General features: G+C 41.8%; 1 protein-coding gene across 1 annotated transcript in view; it reads right to left on the bottom strand.

The window, feature by feature from the left end:
* Window positions 1-9,346: 9,346 nt before the first annotated feature.
* Window positions 9,347-26,057, bottom strand: part of LOC117501471 (chloride channel protein 1-like) — a 63,995-nt gene continuing 47,284 nt past the window's right edge. Inside the window, 7 exon segments of the mRNA XM_034160370.1 lie at window positions 9,347-9,964; window positions 14,166-14,252; window positions 14,636-14,740; window positions 16,760-16,804; window positions 20,616-20,698; window positions 23,051-23,132; window positions 23,313-23,384. Coding sequence (XP_034016261.1) covers window positions 9,518-9,964; window positions 14,166-14,252; window positions 14,636-14,740; window positions 16,760-16,804; window positions 20,616-20,698; window positions 23,051-23,132; window positions 23,313-23,384 — 921 coding nt within the window. The 3' untranslated portion in view covers window positions 9,347-9,517.

Below are 26,057 nucleotides of genomic sequence, written 5' to 3'. Positions count from 1 at the left end.
GGGGTTTGTAGGTTGGGAAGTTAAAAAAAATTAAGAAAAATTGGAAGGCACGCTTGAGTAGCGTGTATCTCCACCAGGTTATTATTAATTTCTTTTACTGGTCACTGTCAGATTTCTTACTTTTATCCCCATCGGATATTTGTGATGTCATAACAGGAATCATAAAGACAATGACAAAAGGAAGCCGTGTCTTGCCATATTGAAGAAGCAGGTAAAAGGTATCAGCACATTGACTTTAATGCCACAAATGAACTGAACACAGAAAAAAATACTCTTCCAGTTGCATGCTCTTCTTTTTTTCTTGGCAATAGTCGCCCGTAATGTAAGTTCTAAGCGAATTACGTATAATGGTTTAAACATCAAAATGGTCAACAACATTCTTTATCACATATAACAACCAGCCCTCATAAGATACGAGGTCTGTTAGAAAAGTATCCGACCTTTTTATTTTTTTCAAAACCCATATGGATTTGAATCACGTGTGATTGCATCAGCCAAGCTTGAACCTTCGTGCGCATGCATGAGTTTTTTCACGCCTGTCGGTTGCGTCATTCGCCTGTGAGCAGGCTTTGTGTGAGCACTGGTCCACCCCTCTCGTTGTTTTTTTATTGCGAATAAATGTCTGAACGATTTGGAGCTTTGCTGCATCAATTTTAAATTAATATGGCTTTCAGGGACGATTTTATGGGGATTAAACAGATTAAGGAGTGATCCAGACAGTTTAAAGACCGCCCACAACTGCTGAGAGCGCTCCGAGCGCCGATCGACAGGCTCAAACCCCGCTGAAACAACCAGATCATTTCCAAAGTGAAGGCTTTGTTGATCCGGGACGTCGTCTGACTTTCACAAAAAGGCAGAAGGCGTGGATATCAGCACTTTTTCGCCACATTCCACTGTTACAGGAGTTTTTTTCATGGAAAGAAAAGCGGAGGGACGCGCCATGGAGCCGTTCATGACGCGGCAAAAAACCACCTCCATGTTGGTCTCACAGGACCGCTTTCAGGTGGATTTCAGATGGCTGTCGGTTGCTTTTCAGTTGTGTGATTTTCCGAGAAATTGAGCATGAGCTGGACATGCCCCAACATGTCCTGTGAGGCTTCATCACGGCGTTGCTTTGCGCCATGCGGCTCCACCGCGACGCGCGGAATTCCGCTCCTCTTTCCATGACAAAAACTCCTGTAACAGTGGAATGTGCCGTTCATTTCTAAACTGGACGCTGTCTTGATCCGGTATGTCGTGTGACTAGCACAGGAATTGTGAAAAGAGTGGACATCAGCATTTTTTCGGCACATTGAGACAGACGTGCGGAGGAGTTCCGCGTGTCGCGGTGGAGCCGCTTGGTGCAAAGCAACGCCGTGATAAAGCCTCACAGGACATGTTGGGGCATGTCCAGCTCATGCTCAATTTCTCTGATAATCACACGACTGAAAAGCAACCGACAGCCGTCTGAAATACACCTGAAAGCCGTCCTGAGAGACCAACACGGAGGTGGTTTTGTGCCGCGTCATGAACAGCTCCGTGGCGTGTTCCTCTGCTTTTCTTTCCATGAAAAAAACTGCTGTAACTGGAATGTGCCGAAAAAGTGCTGATATCCACGCCTTCTGCCTTTTTGTGAAAGTCAGACGACGTCCCGGATCAACAAAGCCTTCACCTTGGCAATGATCTAGTTGTTTCAGCGGGGTTTGAGCCTGTCGATCGGCGCTCGGAGCGCGGCGCGCTCTCAGCAGTTGTGGGCGGTCTTTAAACCGTCTGGATCACTCCTTACTCTGTGTAATCCCCATAAAATTGTCCCTGAAAGCCATATTAATTTTCCGAACGGTGTCCACCTGGAGGTCTCTCACAGTTTCTGGAAAAAAATTGATGCAGCAAAGCTCCAAATCGTTCATTTATTCGCAATAAAAAAACGACGAGGGGTGGACCAGTGCTCACAGAAAGCCTGCTCACAGGCAACCGACAGGCGTGAAAAAACTCACGCATGCGCACGAAGGTTCAAGCTTGGCTGATGCAATCACACGTGATTCAAATCCATATGGTTTTTGAAAAAAATAAAAAGGTCAGATACTTTTCTAACAGACCTCGTACAAGAAAAATAGGGCTGATAAATCATACACTTTTCCAATCAATTTTACTGCCCTGGAAACTGTGGCAATAAAATCAGGGTGATACAAATCTTAAAACGGCGATACAAAAAAAGACATTTAAAATACCAGGCTTTGTATCGCCTCACTTTTTATCCAATCAGGAGCTCCCATTCCTTGGACCCACCAATGAGATGCCCCTATTTTGTGTTACCCTGGTGACAAGTGCAGGATCCCGATACAGGATCCAGATCATTTCATTCAACCAAGATGTCTGATCAAGGTGATAGAGTTTTAGCCTCCCTAGTAGGGAGAATTCTACAACTTGAGTCTCAGACTGAAGTTGTGAGACACCAAGAAGTTAGTGAAGAGGATACACATGACTTTATAGAAAGACATTAGAACATTCCATAATTTACATATCTACATGATTTACCTGTGATATTTGTTCTACATGATTCATGTGTATGATTATTGTTCTTTATTTTCGTTGTAATATGTGATAAATATCTTATCACGTCTGTTTATGTATCATGTCCTGCATCATGCCCTAATGTATTGGAGGAGGACTGATACAGATACGAGGATACAGGGCGTGATACATGAACAGACGTGATAAGATATTTATACATACGGCTCTCGCTTTGCCTTGACTGACAGCTTGCCTTACCGCTTGGTCACAGCAAAGAATGATAAAGCAGATTCGAACAAAATTGAAAGCAATTGATCAAAATTTTTCACCTTGTAGCAGATTAATGTTACACAATAAACGACATTATCAGAATACATTATTTGCTGGCAAACCAGCTCAACAAATGTATTTTTTAGCTACGTACATGCTAATTCACTAAGTTAGTTGGCTTGACTGGGCTATGATTGCCTGCTAGCTAGTTTTGCACCTTCCTGAAGAATAAATACAATTACATGCATTTTTTTCTTTTATTTTTTGTTACAATCCTGTTTCATCTTACAACTCACTACAAATTTTACTGACCTGTTTTTGTAATGTTATATAATCTGGTGCAAGATTTTCTGTCTGACTTGATGAGTTAATATGATAGCTGCATCCATTCTGGATGCTGTTCAGAGGCAGTGCTTTAGTCAACAGGATAAAGACAACTTAAAACTGGGATTTGTGCAAATTCACAAGCATTTTATCTACTTGAGGTGAAACTACCACCTGCTGCAAATTACACTGAAATGAACAGAAAATGTCTCCAAAGGTTGCCACCTAAATGAGTTAGACCCCGCCCATCTCGTGCTCAAAGGAACCAAAATTGAAAATGAAGAATCATTTGCAAATTGTTAATGTGGACAAAAGGAAAAGAAAGTGCATGCTTTTTAACAGTGACTTAGCCCAAACAGCATAACACAGTATACAAAGTAATAATATATCAAAGTGCTTTTTATAATTAACAGGAAAAAACACACACAATAAACAAACACAATAAAATCTTATATGTGATGTAATTTCGGCTGCTCCCGTTTGTTCGGGGTCACCACAGCGGATATAGCCAGTTCCGCATTGGTATTTGGCACAGGATTTACGCCGGATGCCCTTACTAATGCAACTCCACTTTTACCTGAAGAAACAATAAATGTTATGTACTTAAATAGATTCAATGTATTGTTTGACTGCATCTTTATGTGATTTCATATATATATATATATATATATATATATATATATATAATTCTAAGTATCTGAATTATAATTTCCAATTATTTCCATTAAAAAAACATAACCAAAATGTAATTCAAAATATCAGTACAAATTTTTAATATGTAAAATTTCACAGCTCGATTACCTAAAATAGCCTGACACCCTACACTGTTGAGATCCCCATCCATTTTGGACCAAATTTCAATTAAAAACGACATAATTTACTATGACCTGTGTAGTTACTGGATTTCTCCAAGGGGGCGATATGTTTAGTTGAGCAATCATCGTCAGTCAATGTGAAATTTAACTTTGGAGAACACATACTTTACATTGGACAACCCATCAGAAGTCAACTTGAAATTTCAGAAGAAAATTCAAAGCGGCGCTATCTGGCACATTTAGTTTAAGTTTAGTATAAGTTTAGTAAGTTTTGACCTTACAGAAGTGTAAACCATCCCCCAAAATATCATTTTATTCAGATATAAAGCAAGATTTAATAATCCGATTCACTTTCTAGAATTATTATTTTTTGTGGCTAGCAGCCCAGTGAGCTAGCTAGCTTAGCTCAATCACTTTAACGGCTCACCATGCTTACCTTGGTTAATTAGCATGTAGCTGTGCTTGTGGCTCCTCCCATGTCACATTTTGGCTTTACTACAACTCGCTTTATTAAAACATTTTCAGAGTAATGTTATGTTGACAAACAACTTTTTGCACGGTGACGTAAAACAAAAGTTGCACAAACGTGATTGTTTTTAGTGGACTGAGGGGAAAACGTGACTCTTTAAAATCCAGGTTACTATCCTACCTGGACAGAGTTAAGTTCATCGTCCAGGAAGCTGGTTTGTTACTGTCAACCTGCATCAAAAAAGGTCAAATTAAAAAATGTGACACAATTACAGCAATTTTTTTTTTTTTTTTTTTGGACACAGCTTTTTAAATTCTGAGCTAAAACTAGGCTCCAGTAAAATATCAATAAATAAATGCATGAAGACAAATGAAAATTTTGTTTGATAGATGCTGTGTTTGAAAACCTGAGAAATTTAGTTATTACACTCATTTTACAGTTGAACCAACTTTATGCTTTCTGAGGTGACAATTTGGTGTTGGCTTTGACAGTTGGGCAGCCTTGAACTTTGTCAACTCACGACAACCTCCCATCACCAATTTATGGCCCCAGTTTCCATTCCAATTTCAAAATTGAACAAGACCACCACAATCCGGCTGAGATCTCGATCAAAATTTGTCAGGCGATAGTGAGTGCCAGTCTGCACCTCACTTTCAACTATGAAAGTGATCGGGGCACATTTGATTAAGATATCATGTAACATATACATTAAATGGGGTTTTCATGGCCACAGAATCTGTAATCTGGATCAGATCCGGACCAAACTTTGTCAGTCAATAAAAAAAATACCATGCTTCATACTGCTCTCAAATGTGAAAGGAGTTTGATTTTTTTTGAGTTATGAATTTTTGAAAATTCATTCAATGTTAAAGGATAGAGATTTCTCCAATTTTCCAAGATTTTTTTTCTGAATTTAATCTATGACCTTGAAAATTAAATCAATTCTTTATCAGGATATGAATCCTCTGTAAAAATTTCATAACGATATTTGAAAAATTGTGGGTTCCAGACAGTTCACAAGCAAATGCCTCCACCCAACTTTGCTGGCAGAGGTAGTAAATTTGACCAATTTTTTTGCTTGCTTTAAAATAGTTGGCGGAATTCATATACAGTATGTCTGGAAAGTATTTACAGTGCTTCACTTTTTCCACATGTTATGTTACAGCCTTATTCCAAAATGCAGTAAATATTTTTCCCTCAAAATTCTACTCACAACATCCCAGAATGACAACATAAAAAGTATTTTTGAAATTTTTGCAAATTGATTAAAAAAACAACAATTAAGAAATCACATGTACATAAGTATTCAGCCCCTTTGCTCAATACTTTGTTGATGCACCTTTGGCAGCAGTTACAGCCTCATGTCTTCTTGAATATGATACCACAAGTTTGGTGCACTGATCTTTGGGCAGTTTTGCCCATTCCTCTTTGCAGCACCTCTCAAGTTCCATCAGGTTGGATGGGGAGCGTCGGTGCACAGCCATTTTCAGATCCTTCCAGAGATGTTCAGTCGGAATCAGGTGTAGACTCTAGCTGGGCCACTCAAGGACATTCACAGAGTTGTCCTGAATCCATTCGTTTGATATCTTGGCTGTGTGTTTAGGGTCACTGTCCTGCTGAAAGATGAACTGTCGCCCCAGTCTGAGGTCAAGAGCACTGTGGAGCAGGTTTTCATCCAGGATGTCTCTGTACATTGCTGCATTCATCTTTTCTTCTATCCTGACTAGTCTCCCAGTTCCTGCTGCTAAAAACATCCCCACAGCATGATGCTTCCACCATGCTTCACTGTAGGGATGGTGCCTGGAATCCTCCAAATATGACCTTTTACTAAGGACTGGCTTCCCTCTGGCCACTCCACCATTCAGGCCTGATTGGTGGATTGTTGCAGAGATGTTGTCCTTCTGGAAGGTTCTCCTCACTCCACAGAGGAATGCTGGAGCTCTGACAGAGTGACCATCAGTCACTCGGTCTTGGTCACCCACTTGACTTGGTCACCTCACCGTGCAGTAGTTTGGTCACCTCCGTGACTAAGGCCCCTCCCCTGATTGCTCAGTTTAGACGGGTGGCCAGCTCAAGGAAGAGTCCTTGTGGATCCAAATTTCTTCCATTTACAGATGATGGAGACCACTGTGCTCATAGGGACCTTCAAAGCAACAGAAATGTTTCTGTACCCTTCCCCAGATTTGTGCCTCATGGCAGTTCTGTCTTGGAGGTCTATAGTCAATTCCTTTGACTTCATGCTTGGTTTGTGCTCTGACATACTGTCAATTGTGGGACCTTATATGTAGACAGGTGTGTGTCTTTCCAAATCATGTGCAATCAACTGAATTTACCCAGGGTAATTAAGCTGTAGAAACATCTCAAGGAGGATCAGTGGAAACAGGATGCACCTGAGCTCAGTGTTGAGCTTCATGGCAAAGAGTGTGGATACGTATGTACACGTGATTTGTTCGTTTTTTTTATTTTTTTTATCTTTAATAAATTTGTAAAAATTCACAACTTTTACACATTGTCATTATGGGGTGTTGTGAATATAATTATGAGGGGAAAAAATGAATTTACTCCATTTTGGAATAAGGCTGTAACATAAAAAAAAAATGTGTAAAAAGTGAAGTGCTGTGAATACTTTCTGGATGCACCATACCTACTGTTTAATACCTGCTTACATACGAGTGTGACTGAGTACTGCCGAATACACCTGACAACGTAGGATTCCTGTTACATGATTAAATGTTTCTGTTAACAGCTGAAAATTGTCTGTCAAGGAGCTTTTCATGGGTTTCATGTTGTGGAGGAGAATCGGGAGAAGACGAACAGGATGTCCCAATTACTGCATAATGTACTCAGTCATCCATTTTACTGTCAATCTGCATCAGCTACATCAGATTATTCACATTTTGTAGACCATGATTTATCCTGACATGAATTTGAACTGTCCCAAATTGCTCACAGTATTCTACAGCTCTACTTTTGCCACTGATTAAGCTGGTTTCAGGCCCTGATTGGGTATTCGATTTGTTCTTGTACCAAAAATGTACACAATTGGGCATCAAAAATCGTAAATGGGGGACTTTTGAAAATACAAACTTGACCTACTTCAGAATTTGCTTGAGAATCATATTTAAATAAGATATTTTTCCACACTATTAAAATATGAATTAAGACTCAAGAAAAACAAACACAAGCACAGTTTCCCTCGGGGAAGTTCGCCCAGATCAGCGATGGTTTGTTACATCACTAACTCAATAACTGCACAGTAATACTGTCAGTTACCATTTAGGGTATATTTTTAGCTCTGAGTATTTTGTGTATCTCACTGTGGTGGTAGCCACTTATATTAAAGAACTAAAAGGTTTTTAGGCAGATCCACATTCCTGCCTTTAGGCAGGCAGACGGTGATCTGCCTTTGATCTTCCTTCGATCCGCTTCCTCTGCCAACTGGAGGTAAATATTAGCATGACCACAAACCGTTTGATCCCTAAAAACTTTACATGGAAAAAAATTAGAAACAAAGACCAAATGAAGAAGTGAAACAATTGAAGTATTTAAAAAAATACAACCCCAATTCCAATGAAGTTGGGATGTTGTGTGAAATGTAAATAAAAACAGAATACAATGATTTGCAAATCCTCATCAATCCTCAGCTGTGTTGAAATGTGTTGCAGGCATCCATTTCAAAATCAAATCAAAATCAAATCAATTTTATTTAAATAGCGCCAAATCACAACAAACAGTTGCCCCAAGGCGCTTTATATTGTAAGGCAAAAGCCATACAATAATTACAGAAAAACCCCAACGGTCAAAACGACCCCCTGTGAGCAAGCACTTGGCGACAGTGGGAAGGAAAAACTCCCTTTTAACAGGAAGAAACCTCCAGCAGAACCAGGCTCAGGGAGGGGCAGTCTTCTGCTGGGACTGGTTGGGGCTGAAGGAGAGAACCAGGAAAAAGACATGCTGTGGAGGGGAGCAGAGATCAATCACTAATGATTAAATGCAGAGTGGTGCATACAGAGCAAAAAGAGAAAGAAACACTCAGTGCATCATGGGAACCCCCCAGCAGTCTAAGTCTATAGCAGCATAACTAAGGGATGGTTCAGGGTCACCTGATCCAGCCCTAACTATAAGCTTTAGCAAAAAGGAAAGTTTTAAGCCTAATCTTAAAAGTAGAGAGGGTGTCTGTCTCCCTGATCCGAATTGGGAGCTGGTTCCACAGGAGAGGAGCCTGAAAGCAGAAGGCTCTACCTTCCATTTTACTCTTAAAAACCCTAGGAACTACAAGTAAGCCTGCAGTCTGAGAGCGAAGCGCTCTATTGGGGTGATATGGTACTATGAGGTCCCTAAGATAAGATGGGACCTGATTATTCAAAACCTTATAAGTAAGAAGAAGAATTTTAAATTCTATTCTAGAATTACCAGGAAGCCAATGAAGAGAGGCCAATATGGGTGAAATATGCTCTCTCCTTCTAGTCCCCATCAGTACTCTAGCTGCAGCATTTTGAATTAACTGAAGGCTTTTCAGGGAACTTTTAGGACAACCTGATAATAATGAATTACAATAGTCCAGCCTAGAGGAAATAAATGTATGAATTAGTTTTTCAGCATCACTCTGAGACAAGACCTTTCTAATTTTAGAGATATTGCGCAAATGCAAAAAAGCAGTCCTACATATTTGTTTAATATGCGCATTGAATGACATATCCTGATCAAAAATGACTCCAAGATTTCTCACAGTATTGCTAGAGGTCAGGGTAATGCCATCCAGAGTAAGGATCTGGTTAGACACCATGTTTCTAAGATTTGTGGGGCCAAATGAGCAAATATTTGCACAAAAACAATAAAATTTATCAGTTTGAACATTAAATATCTAGTCTTTGTGGTGTATTCAATTGAATATAGGCTGAAGAGTAAATCATTGTATTCTGTTTTTATTTACATTTTACACAACATCCTAACTTCATTGGAATTGGGGTTGTACAAAGTAGCAGCATATCAGGAGAATCAGGGAGGATTCAAATGTGCTGTTTGAGATCTTTGTCCCAGATCCTGAATGAGGGGCTTTGAAGGGAAGGGGGCGTGGCCAAGAAGAAACAAAAAAGTTACACTATTAAAAAAAAAATTCCAACACAAAAACAACAAACACTCGTGTGACCTAAACCATCAGCTCATCGTCACTGTTGTCCTCCTGATCCAGGAGTCCCATTAGGGTGGACAGCGGGATGGATGGGGAAGGGGGAGGAGAAGGCGGCACAGGGGGCGGAGTGAGGTAGAGGTTGCTGCTGTCATGGCTGCAGCTCCTGCTTGCCGGACCTGTGCTGCTAGTACTGCTAGAGCTCTCCTCCTGCGTCAGATCCTCGAACCACACCTCCGCCTCATTATGATGATGATGAAGATGATGGTGGTGGCAGTGTGGGGAGGAGGAAGGCTGAGGAGCCGCAGGAGCAGAGGGAGGGTAGGTGGTGGTGGAAGAGGAAGAGGAAGGAGCAGAAGAAGGCGGTGGCTTAGAGACAGAGTTGTGGTTGCTGATGTCACGGAAGCTGGCCAGAGGAGGGCGGAGCCGGATGCCGGAGTGGGTGGAACCCTCAATGGCCTTCTGGAGCTGGAGAACAAGGAAGAAAGACATGACTGGGAGAAAGGGATGGAGTGCACATAAAGGAAAAGGAAGGTGAGTGGTGCAATGTGATGTTTGAGTGGGCACAGACAAGTAAAGTAAGAACTAAAGGAGGGAAAATCATTCCTGCTTCACATGGACTTCCTTTGCTCCATATCAGTGTGTTTCCATCGTCCTATTGACTAGAATGCACCCCCCCGCACACATACACAAAAACAACAACAAAACAAGAGCAATCAGAGATCAATAGAGTCTGATATCTATTTGTGGTGAAAATTTAATGAGAATCCGTGAAGTAGTTTTCATGTAATCCTTCAAAGACTATATAAAGTGAAACTTGATCCAGAATCCGGATCCGGATCACCTCCAAAATTTAATGGAATCTTCCATGGGCTAATTTGTATCTGTGTTGAAAATCTTGTCACCAATCCTTCAAAACATATATAAAGGGAAAACGGATCAAGAATCCAGATTAGGATCCGGATTACTTCCAAAATGTAATGGCGTCTTTCATGCCTTAAAATGTATCCATGGTGAAAATTTGGTGCAAATCCGTGAAGTGGTTTTGACGTAATCCTTCAAAGCCTATATAAAATGAAACTTGATCCAGAATCTGGATCCAAATCCAGATCACCTCCAGAATGTAATGGCATCTTCCATGGCCTAATATGTATCCGTGGTGAATATTTGATGAGAATCCGTGAAGTAATTTTGATGTAATCCTTCAAAGACTATATAAAGTGAATCTTGATCCATAATCCGGATCCAGATCACCTCCAAAATTTAATGGAATCTTCCATGGCCTAATATGTATCTGTGTTGAAAAGTTTGTCAAAACCCATGAAGTAGGTTTGACGTAATCCTTCAAAACATATATATAAAGGGAAAACGGATCCAGAATCCGGATTCGGATCCAGATGACCTCCAAAATTTAAAGAGTCTTTCATGGCTCAAAATGAATCCATGGTGAAAATTTGGAGAGAATCTGTGAAGTAGTTTTGACATAATTTATCAAAGCCTCCATAAAGTGAATCTTGATCTGGATCACCTCCAAAATTCTGTGGAATCTGCCATGCCCTGATATTTATATGTGGTGCAGATTTAGTGAGAATCTGTTAAGTAGTAGTATATAAAGTGAAATCTTGATCCAGAATCTGGATCCAGATCATCTTCAAAATTTAATGGAGACTTTCATGCCTTAAAAAGTATCCATGGTGAAAATTTGGTGAGAATCCGTCAAGTAGTTTTGACGTAATCCTTCAAAGCCTATATAAAGTGAAACTTGATCCAGAATCCGGATCTGGATTACTTACAAAATGTAACGGTGTCTTTCATGCCTAAAAAATGTATCCATGGTGAAAATTTGGTGGGAATCCGTGAAGTGGTTTTGACGTAATCCTTCAAAGCCTATATAAAGTGAAACTTGATCCAGAATCCGGATCCGAATCCAGATGACCTCCAGAATGTAATGGCGTCTTCCATGGCCTAATATGTGTCTGTGGTGAATATTTGGTGAGAATCCGTGAAGTAGTTTTGATGTAATCCTTCAAAGACTATACAAAGTGAATCTTGACCCAGAATGCGGATCTGGATCCCGATCACCTCCAAAATTTAATGGAATCTTCCATGGCATAATATGTATCTGTGTTGACCAGTTTGTCAAAATCCGTGAAGTGGGTCTGACGTAATCCTTCAAAACATATATATAAAAGGGAAAACAAATCCAGAATCCGGATTTGGATCCAGATGACTTCGAAAATTTAATGGTCTTTCATGGCTCAAAATGTATCCATGGTGAAAATTTGGAGAGATTCTGTGAAATAGTTTTGACATAATTTTTCAAAGTCTCCATAAAGTGAATTTTGATCTGGATCACCTCCAAAATTCTGTGGAATCATCCATGCCCTGATATTTACATGTGGTGCAGATTTGGTGAGAATCCGTAAAATAGTTTAGACGTAATCCTTGAAAGCCTATATAAAGTGAAATCTTGATCCAGAATCCAGATCACCTCCAGAATTTAATGTCATTTTCCATGGCCTAATATGTATCTGGTGAAAATTTGGTGAGAATCCGTCAAGTAGTTTTGAGGTAATCCTTCAAAACATATATAAAGAGAAAACGGATCAAGAATCCGGTTTCGGATCCGGATTACCTCCAAAATATAATGGCGTCTTTCATGCCTTAAAATGTATCCATGGTGAACATTTGGTGGGAATACATGAAGTAGTTTTGACATAATCCTTCAAAGCCTATATAAAGTGAAACTTGATCCAAAATCCAGATCCAGATCACCTCCAACATTTAATGGAATCTTCCATGGCCTAATATGTATCTGTGTTGAAAATTTAATCAAAATCCGTGTGGCAGTTTTGACGTAATCCTTCAAAGTGTATATAAAGTGAAATCTGGATCCAGATCATCTTCAAAATTTAATGGAGACTTTCATGCCTTAAAAAGTATCCATGGTGAAAATTTGGTGAGAATCCGTCAAGTAGTTTTGACGTAATCCTTCAAAGCCTATATAAAGTGAAACTTGATCCAGAATCCGGATCCGGATTACTTCCAAAATGTAACAGCATCTTTCATGCCTTAAAATGTATCGATGGTGAAAATTTGGTGGGAATACGTGAAGTAGTTTTGACGTAATCCTTCAAAGCCTATATAAAGTGAAACTTGATCCAGAATCCAGATCACTTCCAACATTTAATGGAATCTTCCATGGCCTAATATGTATCTGTGTTGAAAATTTAATCAAAATCCGTGCGGCAGTTTTGACGTAATCCTTCAAAGTGCATATAAAGTGAAATCTTGATCCAGAATCTGGATCCAGATCATCTTCAAAATTTAATGGAGACTTTCATGCCTTAAAAAGTATCCATGGTGAAAATTTGGTGAGAATCCCTCAAGTAGTTTTGATGTAATCCTTCAAAGACTATATAAAGTGAATCTTGATCCATAATCCGGATGAAAAGCTTGTCAAAATCTGTGAAGTAGGTGTGACATAATCCTTCAAAACATATATAAAGGGAAAACGGATCCAGAATCCGGATTCGGATCCAGATGACCTCCAAAATTTAATGGAGTCTTTCATGGCTTAAAATCTATCCATGGTGAAAATTTGGAGAAAATCTGTGTAGTTCTGACGTTATTTTTCAAAGCCTCAATAAAGAGAATCTTGATCCGGATCACCTCCAAAATTCTGTGGAATCTTCCATGTCCTGATATTTATCTGTGGTGAAAATTCAGTTGAAATCTGCACAGTAGTTTTGATGTAATCCTTCAAAGACTATATAAAGTGAAATCTTGAAGCAGAATTTGGATTCGGATCCAGATCACCTCCAAAATTTAATGGAGTCTTCCCTGGCCTAATATCTATCTGTATTGAAAATTCAGTTGAAATCCGTGCAGTAGTTTTGATGTAATCCTGCTAACAGACAGACAGACAAATAAACATTTATTCCGTTGTTGGTGGACGTAAACCCCCCCAAAACAAAACACACTCAAGATTATTACTTTTTTGTACTTTAGTAACAAACAAAAATGTTCAAAATCATTTATTTATTTATTTGTTTTTTTGTACTTAAAAACACTCATGCTTATTACACTATGTAACAAATTTTTATTTTTGTTTTGTTTCTGGGTACGCAGTGTGTTTTCCTAACCTGTTATGTCTTAAATAAATAGAAAAGAGCTGTTATTCCACAGAAATTTTGCTTCTGTGATCAGGACAATGATATTTTGAAATTTGTCTGTTTTCAAGAATATTCTCGATTCGCCTTCACTACTACTGAGTAGTCTTCTAGAATATTCTTTAGCTGCTAGAACCGTCCAAAATTTTCTAGAAGTTTCCAGAATTATCTAGAAATTTCAAGAAACTTTCAGAACTTTCTAGAACGTTAAAAAAAATAAAATCAAAGTTTGTGCTGAATGTAGTCATTTTTCCATAGACTTTAGACATAAGCAGTTGAAATATAACACTTAGAAGCCAGGAACAAAAATTGTGTTACATAGTGTTATTATTATTCAGATTTTTTTTTTTTTCACTTTAAAACCAACATCAACAAATACACCCACTTCCTTTGTTCAATCACATGCCTGGCTGTTTATGTCACTATGGTAACTAATTATTTTTTCAGGAATCATATGACACGCTAAGCTACAATGTGGCAGTAGTAGGCACTCTTACCTCTTTCAGTGCCACGACACCCACCAGTTTGCCGATACTGGTCACATAAGCATGGCTCAGGCCCAGCAGCGAAAACAGTGTGTGGGTCTGCGGAAAGGTGACAAAGCAGAAGTGTCTGTGTCTAGACGTGATGTCACAGAGCCAGAATAAAACCGCTCCAAGCTGAAGTCCTTCAGCAGCTTCTCGCGTTCCATGTTTGCCTCTGAAAGCAGCGTCAAAAGCTGTTTGTGCATCAACAAGAATATTCAGCATTCAAGAGAAAGAAATAAGAGCTGTTTGTGTCTGTAAGCAAAACCAGCTGTTTATTTCCGGTAAATATCCGTGGATCAATACCTGTTCTGTTGTTTCTGTGCCAAATACCACACCATGATTTTTACAATATATAAAATTATAATATAGGCGATATATATAATTAAAAAAAAATGACTGGATCTATTTTCCATCAGTTCATCTTTGACTTTCAAACCAACCTTGTGTAACGACGTTCTCTCTACCAGCTGGAAAGGGGAGGGGTCTATTCGTATTTCATCTATTTCCATTGGCTCATCCATCTCGGCCTCTTCCCACTCTTTGACCTGCAGCCAATGGAGAGGTCACAGAGGTGAACATTTAGGAAGTACTGCAGTCACTCATATGAAGAAGAAAAAAAAAACATCACTCAGAGGAAAACATCCAGCGCAGGGGTTTTTAAAAGTGCCCCCCTCAGAACAACTGAATAACTGCCCCCCCACCAACAACACACAATTTCAACATCTTCGTGTGTTTCTTTTTATTTTTTTTTTACACATCTTAAACACATTTTAAAAGTATTTGTGCATTTTTAAAGGAACTGTCTGTGCATTTACACATTTTACAGCCTTTGTAAACATTTAAACGTTTTTAAAAAACTTTCTATTCTTTCACACATTTTACACGCTTTTCAAACATTTTAAACGTTTTTAAAGAACTTTCTATTCTATTTTTTTACCATTTGTCATATTTTAAACATCGTTTTTAAAAACATTTAAACATCTCTGTGTGTTTCTAAATGTCTTTGGCATAACTAACACATTTTAACATAAATAATATTAATTCAACTTTACAGGGATGGGTATTGATAAGATTTTATCGATATCGTTGCCATTATCGATTCTGCTTATCAATCCAATTCCTTATTGATTCCCTTATCAATACCTCCTGTGAATTTTCTGTGTACTAAAAGTCGGCTTTACAGGTTTTCTATGTAAATAATATTTGATTGAGTCTTAAATTAAATAAATACGAAACTGGTCACTGGATCCTTAATCTCTGGACATAAGTAAAAATAAAATCTGTAGTTTTTCTCAAAAGCATTTCCTTTCAGACATTAATGGCATGAATCTAACTCCATACCTCTGAGCTGAGCTCAGCCGGCTGCGCTGCAAGTCAACATCAATGTAGTTCATAAAGAACGCAGGACGTCTCATTTTGGGAGGAAAAAAGTTTTAGTCTGTTGTAGTTTGTTGTCTGTGTTACAACATTTGGAAAGAGGTGTTATTTGATTTAAAACAGTGATTCACTTTGAAGTTATTAATTCCGGCTGGACTCTAACTTGACTCGGCAGAGAGCGGCACAGCGTTTGGAGCTGTACAAACAGACCGGAGGACAATTCTCGTTTCTTGCCTGCAACAAGACGAGTCCCAGTTAGTGACTTTAACCCACACAAAAGTGACTCACAATTGATATTTTTAAATGGCTTTGAGAGGGGTTAATGAAGCAGACAGAAAGGAAGTTCAGTCCATTTCTTTTTTATCAAATAAAGCAGCCCCAGAAAGGCATGTTTTCTGTTCAAGTACACAAAACAGTGAATGGATTTCCATTAGCAGGGGCCAAACTGTAATTACATTTGCTGACCACTTGGTAGCAGCACACAATTATTAAGTAATCTAATAATTTATCAAGGTGTATTATTTGGGATGTTTTGACATGGTACAGTGAGATACATAAATCATTTAACTTTGTCCTTAGCTGTGCTGAGGTGTTGGTGCGGGCGCTATTTCTCCAATCACCAGGAGACTTTATAGAAATATTTTAAAAAGCAATCCACCTCAATATCTACTCAACTCTGTTGACAGAAAACATTTTCCACCAAATTTCACTGAAATCTGTTAATTAATTTACGAGGTATATTGCACTTTCAGGTAGAAAACATCTTCCACATGACAATAATAAAAAAAAATAAAATGATAAAACAAAAATGTTAACATCCAGAAGAACAATTTAAAATTGAAACATCAACTGCAACAATGATGAATAAAATACAAAAAAAATCCTGATTCTAGACTAGAAAACAAAGTAAATATATTTTAAAATTATCCTTAAAAGATTCAGTGGAAGTAGACTTTCTAGGCAAACTGTTCCATAAAATAAGAATACTAAAGACACAGGCTCAGAATTCTGCCAACTTCTTAAACCTGGAACAAAAAGGAAGTCTGCACCCCAAGAAGGCACATAAGGCTCCAAATGTTCAGTACGATAAGCAGCTCTTATAGTCACAGCGAGCCAGTGAGGGGACGCCAGAACAGGCGTCACACCATCTGTACTTTATTAATGGCCATCATCTGTCCTTCACATACCTCGTCTGGTGTCATTGTGTCTGACAGTGAAGGAGGGCAGGGATCCTGTAGACAGAAAAGACGTGTGTGAGACATGCTTGTGAGTGATGTCATGAAGATGCCCTCAGTCAGCTCTGTCACTGTGAAAGAGGCGAGAAGTCACCTCTGAATGTCACTTCATCATTACAGTTACACGATCTGAGGAGCAGAGAAGCACCATCTGACTCATCTGAAGGTACTCGAACAGGCCGAGTTATCTCACGTGACGTGTGTCCACACTTTAAACAAATACTGTCACCATGGTAACAGCAGGTCACCAGCCTATAAAGGTCAATGTTTGTTGTGCCGCCGTCAGCAGCTGCTAAAATAAACAAACAATCATGGCCAGAATGTGGCGAGCTTTGGCTTCGTAGTCGGTGGTAACTTCCCACTGTGCCCATTTCTTATTGGCTCAGAACCGAGCCTCGCTGGAACAATAAACCACAACCAAACCTGGAAACATAATAAAGAATCAAACAGGCACCACGCAGCTGCAGCAGCAGGCACAAATCACATCCCTCATCTTGCAGGTTTACAGTTAATTTCCAGCGCGTTTTTCATTCGCTCTCATATCTGATCACTGGCGAGCTGAATAAAAACACAGCATCCAGACTCCAAGGCAGCTATGTCCTGACAGCAAAGTTCATGCTTCTATCAATCAAACAATGCATGTGTGCATGAACAGAAAGAATGAAAAATTCAGCCTGCAGAATATACACATGATAAATATTGATGCTGTGAGGAGGTTTTTCAAATGGACGCTGTAACACACTCACACTGTGACGTCTTGGACACTACAAGACACAGCCCCTGTGTCAGCCTGGACGTAGTGAGACATGTCCACTGCGGTGGCCTGCAAGCTGTGAGACACACCCACTGTGTCGGCCTAGATACTTAAGACACGCCCACGACAATGACCGGTAAGCTGTAAAAAGTGCTGACTGCAAAGGCCTGGATGCAGTAAGACATGCCCACTGTGAAAGTCTACAAGCTGCGAGACATGCCCACTGTGAAGGCGTGGAAATTGCAAGACACACCTACTGTGTTGGTCTAGACACTTAAGACATGCTCACTGCAAAGGCCTGCAAGCTGAGACACGCCTGCTGAAAAAGTCTGCAAGGTGGGAGATATGGACACTGGGAAACACGCCCACTGTCACAGCATGGGCAGTGTGAGACACGCCCACTGTCACAGCATGGGCAGTGTGAGACACGCCCACTGTCACAGCATGGGCAGTGTGAGACACGCCCACTGTCACAGCATGGACACTGGGAAATACGCCCACTGTCACAGCATGGGCAGTGTGAGACACGCCCACTATCACAGCATGGACACTGGGAAATACGCCCACTGTCCCAGCATGGGCAGTGCGAGACACGCCCACTATCACAGCATGAACGCTGGGAGACACGCCCACTTTCACAGCATGGACAGTATGAGACATGCCTACTGTCACAGCATGGACGCTGGGAGACACGCCTACTGTCACAGCATGGACGCTGGGAGACGCGCCCACTGTCACAACATGGACGCTGGGAGACGCGCCCACTGTCACAACATGGACTCTGGGAAATACGCTCACTGTCACAGTATAGACGGTGTGAGACACGCCCACTGTCACAGCATGGACGCTGGGAAATACGCCCACAGTCACAGCATGGGCGGTGTGAGACACGCCCACTGTCACAACATGGACACTGGGAGATACGCCCACTGTCACAGCATGGGCAGTGTGAGACACGCCCACTGTCACAACATGGACTCTGGGAAATACGCCCACTGTTACAGCATGGACACTGGGAGATACGCTCACTGTCACAGCATAGACGGTGTGAGACACGCCCACTGTCACAGCATGGGCAGTGTGAGACACGCCCACTGTCACAGCATGGACGCTGGGAGACACGCCCACTGTCACAGCATGGACGCTGGGAGACACGCCCACTGTCACAGCATGGACGCTGGGAGACACGCCCACTGTCACAGCATGGACGCTGGGAGACACGCCCACTGTCACAGCATGGATGCTGAGAGACACGCCCACTGTCACAGCATGGACTCTGGGAAATACGCCCACTGTTACAGCATGGACACTGGGAGATACGCGCACTGTCACAGCATGGACGGTGTAAGACACGCGCACTGTCACAGCATAGACGCTGGGAAATACTCCCACTGTCACAGCATGGGCGGTGTGAGATACGCCCACTGTCACAGCATGGGCAGTGTGAGACACGCCCACTGTCACAGCATGGGCAGTGTGAGACACGCCCACTGTCACAGCATGGACACTGGGAGATACGCGCACTGTCACAGCATGGACGGTGTGAGACACGCGCACTGTCACAGCATGGGCAGTGTGAGACACGCCCACTGTCACAGCATGGGCAGTGTGAGACACGCCCACTGTCACAGCATGGGCAGTGTGAGACACGCCCACTGTCACAGCATGGGCAGTGTGAGACACGCCCACTGTCACAGCATGGACACTGGGAGATACGCGCACTGTCACAGCATGGACGGTGTGAGACACGCGCACTGTCACAGCATAGACGCTGGGAAATACTCCCACTGTCACAGCATGGGCAGTGTGAGACACGCCCACTGTCACAGCATGGGCAGTGTGAGACACGCCCACTGTCACAGCATGGGCAGTGTGAGACACGCCCACTGTCACAGCATGGGCAGTGTGAGACACGCCCACTGTCACAGCATGGACACTGGGAGATACGCGCACTGTCACAGCATGGACGGTGTGAGACACGCGCACTGTCACAGCATAGACGCTGGGAAATACTCCCACTGTCACAGCATGGGCGGTGTGAGACACGCCCACTGTCACAGCATGGACACTGGGAGATACGCCCACTGTCACAGCATGGACGGTGTGAGACACGCGCACTGTCACAGCATAGACGCTGGGAAATACGCCCACTGTCACAGCATGGGCGGTGTGAGACACGCCCACTGTCACAGCATGGGCGGTGTGAGACACGCGCACTGTCACAGCATAGACGCTGGGAAATACTCCCACTGTCACAGCATGGGCAGTGTGAGACACGCCCACTGTCACAGCATGGGCAGTGTGAGACACGCCCACTGTCACAGCATGGGCAGTGTGAGACACGGCCACTGTCACAGCATGGACACTGGGAGACACGCCCACTGTCACAGCATGGACACTGGGAAATACGCCCACTGTCACAGCATGGACACTGGGAAATACGCCCACTGTCACAGCATGGGCAGTGGGAGACACGCCCACTGTTACAGCATGGACACTGGGAGATACGCCCACTGTCACAGCATGGACACTGGGAGATACGCCCACCGTCACAGCGTGGACGGTGTGAGACACACCTGTTATAGCATGGACGCTGGGAAATATGCCCACTGTCACAGCATGGACGCTGGGAGACACGCCCACTGTCACAGCATGGACGCTGGGAGACACGCCCACTGTCACAGCACGAACGCTGGGAGACACGCCCACTGTCACAGCACGAACGCTGGGAGACACGCCCACTGTCACAGCACGAACGCTGGGAGACACGCCCACTGTCACAGCACGAACGCTGGGAGACACGCCCACTGTGACAGCACGGACGATGTGAGACACGCCCACTGTGACAGCACGGACGATGTGAGACACGCCCACTGTGACAGCACGGACGATGTGAGACACGCCCACTGTGACAGCACGGACGATGTGAGACACGCCCACTGTGACAGCACGGACGATGTGAGACACGCCCACTGTCACAGCATGGACGGTGTGAGTTTGTGTGCTCTTTCTCACAGAGAGATGCAGATGAGATGGACAGAAACACGAACACACCTGAGACTGTCGCTGTGTCTGCCTGTGTTTGGAACTGAAGACGTTCCTCAGCGTCTTCCTCAGCGACTGCAGAGGACCAATTTCTGCAAAGACACAGAATCAAAGTCAGTGAATAATACAAAGACTTCAGAGACAAAAAAAACCTCCAAAGGAAGGATTTTACAGAGTGAAACCAACAAAAGCATCTCTACAGTGTTGTTGCCTGGTTACCGTTTCCCTGCCATCATACCATCTGGAGACTTTCAGTGTCCATCTTCCCAAACCTTCACTTATGGTTGAGTGGAAAACTTATTAAACCCAGTTATAACCACATCGGTGGAAATATTGTTCTTTCCTTTCCTTCACCACATCTCCAGATTTTAAGAATATAAACATACAAGTGCACACATACACCAACATATACAAGTGCACACATACACCAACGTATACAAGTGCACACATACACCAACGTTCAACCATTTCACCAACACCTTTGTTACAGTGACCCACACTGTCATTTTTTTATTTGTCCCCTTAAACGTTTACACAATTTTATTGCTTTGTCACATTAAAAACAAACTTCTTAGAATAAAATGAAAATGATCCTCTTTAATAGCAAAGTGTAAATAAAACTCTACGTGATGCAGTTTAATAAAAACTATAAAACATAAAAATAACTTTCAGAGCCAATAAGGTTTTTGAGGTCACGATTACTGAAATCAGCAGTGTTTAGTTCAACTGCAGTTCAGTTTAGAAATGTAAAGATTGTGATGCAGTGTGGTAAATCTGTCTGAAGCAAAATATTCTTAAAACTGAGAATACACAAAAGTGACAAGTGAGGGAAGCCACCAAGACATCTGTGTCAACACTGAAGAAGCTGCAAGCTTCAACGGCTGTGACTAGACAGATGTTTTTTTGATGCTTCACCAGTCAAAAAGCTAAAAAGACAACATGACATCTCGATAAAGAATTATTGTAAAGTACATCTGATATGAGATTTATACTCATGGTCTCAGATTGTCTTTATTACATCCTTGGCGGACGTAATAAAATCATCAGGATTTATTTATTTGTCTGTCTGCCTGTTAGCAGGATTACGTCAAAACTACTGCACAGATTTTGACGAAATTTTCACCCGAGATATTTGTCCATGGAAGACTCCATTAAATTTGGAGGTGATCCCGGATTCAGATTTTGGATCAAGATTTCACTTTGTATAGGCTTTGAAGGATTACATCAAAACTAATTTGCACCACCCGGCATTGGAGACTCCACTGAATTTTGGAGGTGATCCCGATCCAGATTGGCAGATGTTAGAAATCTCAGATCATTCTTGTTTTCAAATATTTTGTAGATTATTGGACTAATATGAAAAATCCAAAATATTTGGTTCATACTCCAAATCGTTTTCCTTTCAGAAGGGGGTGTGGCACTTGTTTGGAGCCGATCCCTATATAACTTTGAAGGACCATATCTCTAATCGTATAACAGATAAAATACCTTGACTTTTTAAGGATATTTTAAACAGCTGTTCATTTTAAAAACAATAAAAACTTATCAAAAATCTGTTTTTTGAGTCCCCTGCCTGACATACTCGTACCTACACTCTGCTGAAATAGCAGGAATGTGGTTTTGAAAGTATTTTGTAACAACATCATTTTAATGAAGAAATAGGCAACCTGAATGATGTTATAATACAGAGAAAATTTGATTGAAAGTGGGTCTAACTCCCAGAATGCCTTTATTCGGGGCCCGTAGAGGTCACGTAGGAAAGGACTCATTTGGATGGAAATGTGGATTTTATCAGATCCTGACTTCATCTACCTGTGGGCCAAAAATCATTTCAATCCTTTCTGAGGGGTGGTGTGACATGTTATTTAGGGTTTAGAATGTAACTGGGGAGGTGATGGTCTAGTGGTTAAGCGTGGGGCTTGAGACCAGAGGCTCCTTGGTTCAAATCCCAGCCTGACCGGAAAATCACTAAGGGCCCTTGGGCAAGGTCCTTATTCCTATAGATGCTCCCAGTGTGTAGTGAGCGCCTTCTATGGCAGGACCCTGACATTGGGGCGAATGTGAGGCATTATTGTAAAGCGCTTTGAGTTTCTGATGCAGATGGAAAAGCGGTATATAAAATGCAGTCCATTTACCAGTTAACTGCTGTGAAATAATCAGAAAATAACCACATGCTTCTCTGATTTAGTAAATTTTTGTACAGAAACTGCCCGTCTCTCTCAGTGACTGACAGCCACACCTGCTCCTAATCCACTATCAAGGCAACAGCCACTAACATAGACAAAACAAAGATTCTTTTCAATTGAGCTTGGTATCAATGTGTTTATCCTCATTATCAATAAAATACTAATTAACAACTTTGGGCTGCATGAAACACAAATATTTAGTATTTAACAAAAAGAAGTAAACGGTGTACTCAGAGTTCAGAGCTTGTCTCAGCTCACCGGGACCAGGAGCCGTGGTTTTGGGCTCCTGAGGTTTCGGAGAGGGTAAAGGTCCATTCCTCTCCTCAGGCAGCGGGTTGACCTGCAGAACACATTATGAACTCCTTACATGGTTCTGACACGTGTTCTGGACTTTCTAGACACATTTACATCACTCTGCAATACTGTGAGAAGTCAACAAAACATCTCACAGTATCTGTTCCTGGGTGACATAGAATTGTTAATCAGAGGTCAGAGGTCATGAGACAGATGAAACACTCACCTTCTGTTCGTCCTCCCCTTCCCCCTCGTCCACAAAGGCGAAGGACTCCCAGCTGTGTTTGGAACTCTGGTTCTGCTCCGGATCCACATCCAATAAAATACATCAATTTAAAACAGACAGCAAGAGTTTTTCTTCAACCTGCATATTAGTTTTAATACGATTATTCCACACATTTACTGAATATTGTCACTTTGCAACAAATTTAGAATTAAGATGTCAGAAATTTGTGCAACATCTCCGAGTCCTTTTGAAACATGTTTAATGCATGAAACAAGTATTTTCACAGTTTGGACAGGACAGATGTAACTTCAGTTCTATGAGTTCTGAACAACACGGCAGAACGCCAGGCCACATCTATCTTCAGGACACAACTGGATTTAGCGGCAGGATTTAATTTTATCCACGTCAAAATAATTCTGCTGGTGGACAAATACTTGAGAAATGATTGTCAAATGATTGTCAAAATGATTGCCAGCCTCACCTCCCTACTTAGCTGACCTAATTAAACCCTACGTACCAGCCCGGGCTGTTGGGAGAGTGTAGTGACACGGACCCACAACAGGGGGCGCAAATGAACGGTCAATAGATGAGCCAAAATATAACAATTTAATGTTGTGAATGTGCACAACGAACATACAGACAATCTCAGAATATCACAACAGTCAATACACAAAGGTGACGTGTGGGCAGGCTCGAGGATAGAAGACGTCTGTCCTGAGGAGAGCCGGAACCACACGATTTCCGCCGCCCCAGAACCTGGTGAATACTGGAGCCGCCAAGTCCAGAATTCCCAGGTGATCACCGTCCCCGACTGTCGGATCTGGTACTGCTGGCGAAGAACAAAGACAGTCAAGTGTGGGTGTGTGTACACCCAGTAACAATACGGTGGGAATGCCACCTCCACCTCACACTCAGCGCGTTGCAGCGGTCTCAGCTGAAAAGGAGCGCCGTCTTGCACAGCCTCCTCAAAAACGACCGGTTCTCCTGCAAACACTCACAATAAACAGATTTACAAAAGACTGAGGATATTACCTCCAATGAAGTATGATATCTCGGCAACGAGGTGGAGATGACGTCTGGTCTTTATGGAGTGAGATGATGTTGAGTAGATGGGTGACAGCTGTCAAGAGGTAATGAGCGACAGCTGTCACCCCCGGCTGTGTCCATGGCGGCAGCGCCCTCTCGCCTGAAGCCCGCACTTCAGGCAGAGCGCCCACTGGTGGTGGGCCAGCAGTACCTCCTCTTCTGGCGGCCCACACACAACACGGGCTTTGCGTTTTCAGGGTGCAGGACTACTTTGTGCCCCTAGGATGAATAAAAAGTCTGCGGTTTTCAGAGCTTTCACTTGTCGTGCCCCTGTTCTGTGGAATGATCTCCCTGCATCAATAAAACAATCAGATTCTGTAGAGACTTTCAAGTCCAGACTTAAGACGCACTTATTTTCCCTTTTGTATGGCTAGCATACTGGCATAGTATGTTACTATGCTTTTTACCCTTTTAAATTCATTTTATTAGGAAACAGAGCGTGCCGCGGCCTCAACTTTATCTAAAGTCTGGGTCTTTTAGTGAAGCTTAGGGCTAGTGGCCGGCGATCACCTTAGTATTACTTTTGTTCTTCTTGTTGCTTAATCCTGACAAATTATACTGTATTTGTTGTCTTTCTGATGCCTGATTTTGTTGTCTTTCTGATTTTTCTCTCTCTCTGTTTGAGGTGCGGCTCCATCCTGAGGTGGGTGTGGTGTCTACTTCTGCAAACCTCCTGTATTGTGCACCAGCAAAATTTCCTGTATATTCGTTTTGTAAATTGTTTTGTCAATTGTGTCGGTAGCATGGCCCAAGCAGAGGGGTCACCCCTTTGGGTCTGGTCTGCTTGAGGTTTCTTCCTCAAACCATCAGAGGGAGTTTTTCCTTCCTACTGTCGCCTGTGTGCTTGCTCTGGGGGTTGGTAAGGTTAGACCTTACTTGTGTGAAGTGCCTTGAGGCAACTTTGTTGTGATTTGGCGCTATATAAATGAAGTGAAATTAAAAAAAATCAAAGAGCACATTCCCATAGAAGCCCATTTTAAAACATCCAGCTTTAAACGTTTACAGCCTGGTTCAAAAACAGTTTTGGTATATATAGATAGTTTTCTTTGTGACAACTGTATGGGGGCGAATTTTTTCTAACTTCTTAGTCTGAGACGTTTTAATTGATAAAATTGTGTATAATTGTGGGCATGGTTACTTTGAGTGACAGCAGCTGAGTGCAGTGACTCTTCCTCTCATAACCTCCAACCGTAACGGAGTCACTTACTGTTGTGTTGTTGTGTCAGTTTGGAGCAATTTATTACAAAAACCTGGCTTGTTGTGTGCTGAAACATCCTAACTGATCATCTAAGACATCTCTGTTGAAATATTCATGCTGAGTAAAACTCTCATCTTATTTAATATTGTATGCTAATGTTGTTAGTACTTTTAGCAGCGGTCGGTAGGTCATTTAATCTATGATTACTGAGGAAATATGTGGCTGATAACTTTTACTGTCCACACTAAAGTAAACTGTTTTGAGAACCACCTGCAGTCCCCAAAAATATGATTTAATACACACCCAAACCAAGGTTAGCATGTTAGCTTGTGCTTCAGACTTGGGAGGGGGTCATGTTCAGACTTTATTTCCTCACACATGGAGCCACCCATTCTCCACCCCTTTATGCATTAATATGTTCTTTGTAAATCAGTGGCAGTGGGGCCTTTAACATGGAGATG

The sequence above is a fragment of the Thalassophryne amazonica genome, chromosome 20, assembly GCF_902500255.1.
Source record: "Thalassophryne amazonica chromosome 20, fThaAma1.1, whole genome shotgun sequence".
In the NCBI taxonomy this organism is placed as follows: domain Eukaryota; kingdom Metazoa; phylum Chordata; class Actinopteri; order Batrachoidiformes; family Batrachoididae; genus Thalassophryne; species Thalassophryne amazonica.
Note: the sequence above shows the minus strand (reverse complement) of the source record. Positions and strands in the feature narration are given on the sequence as shown.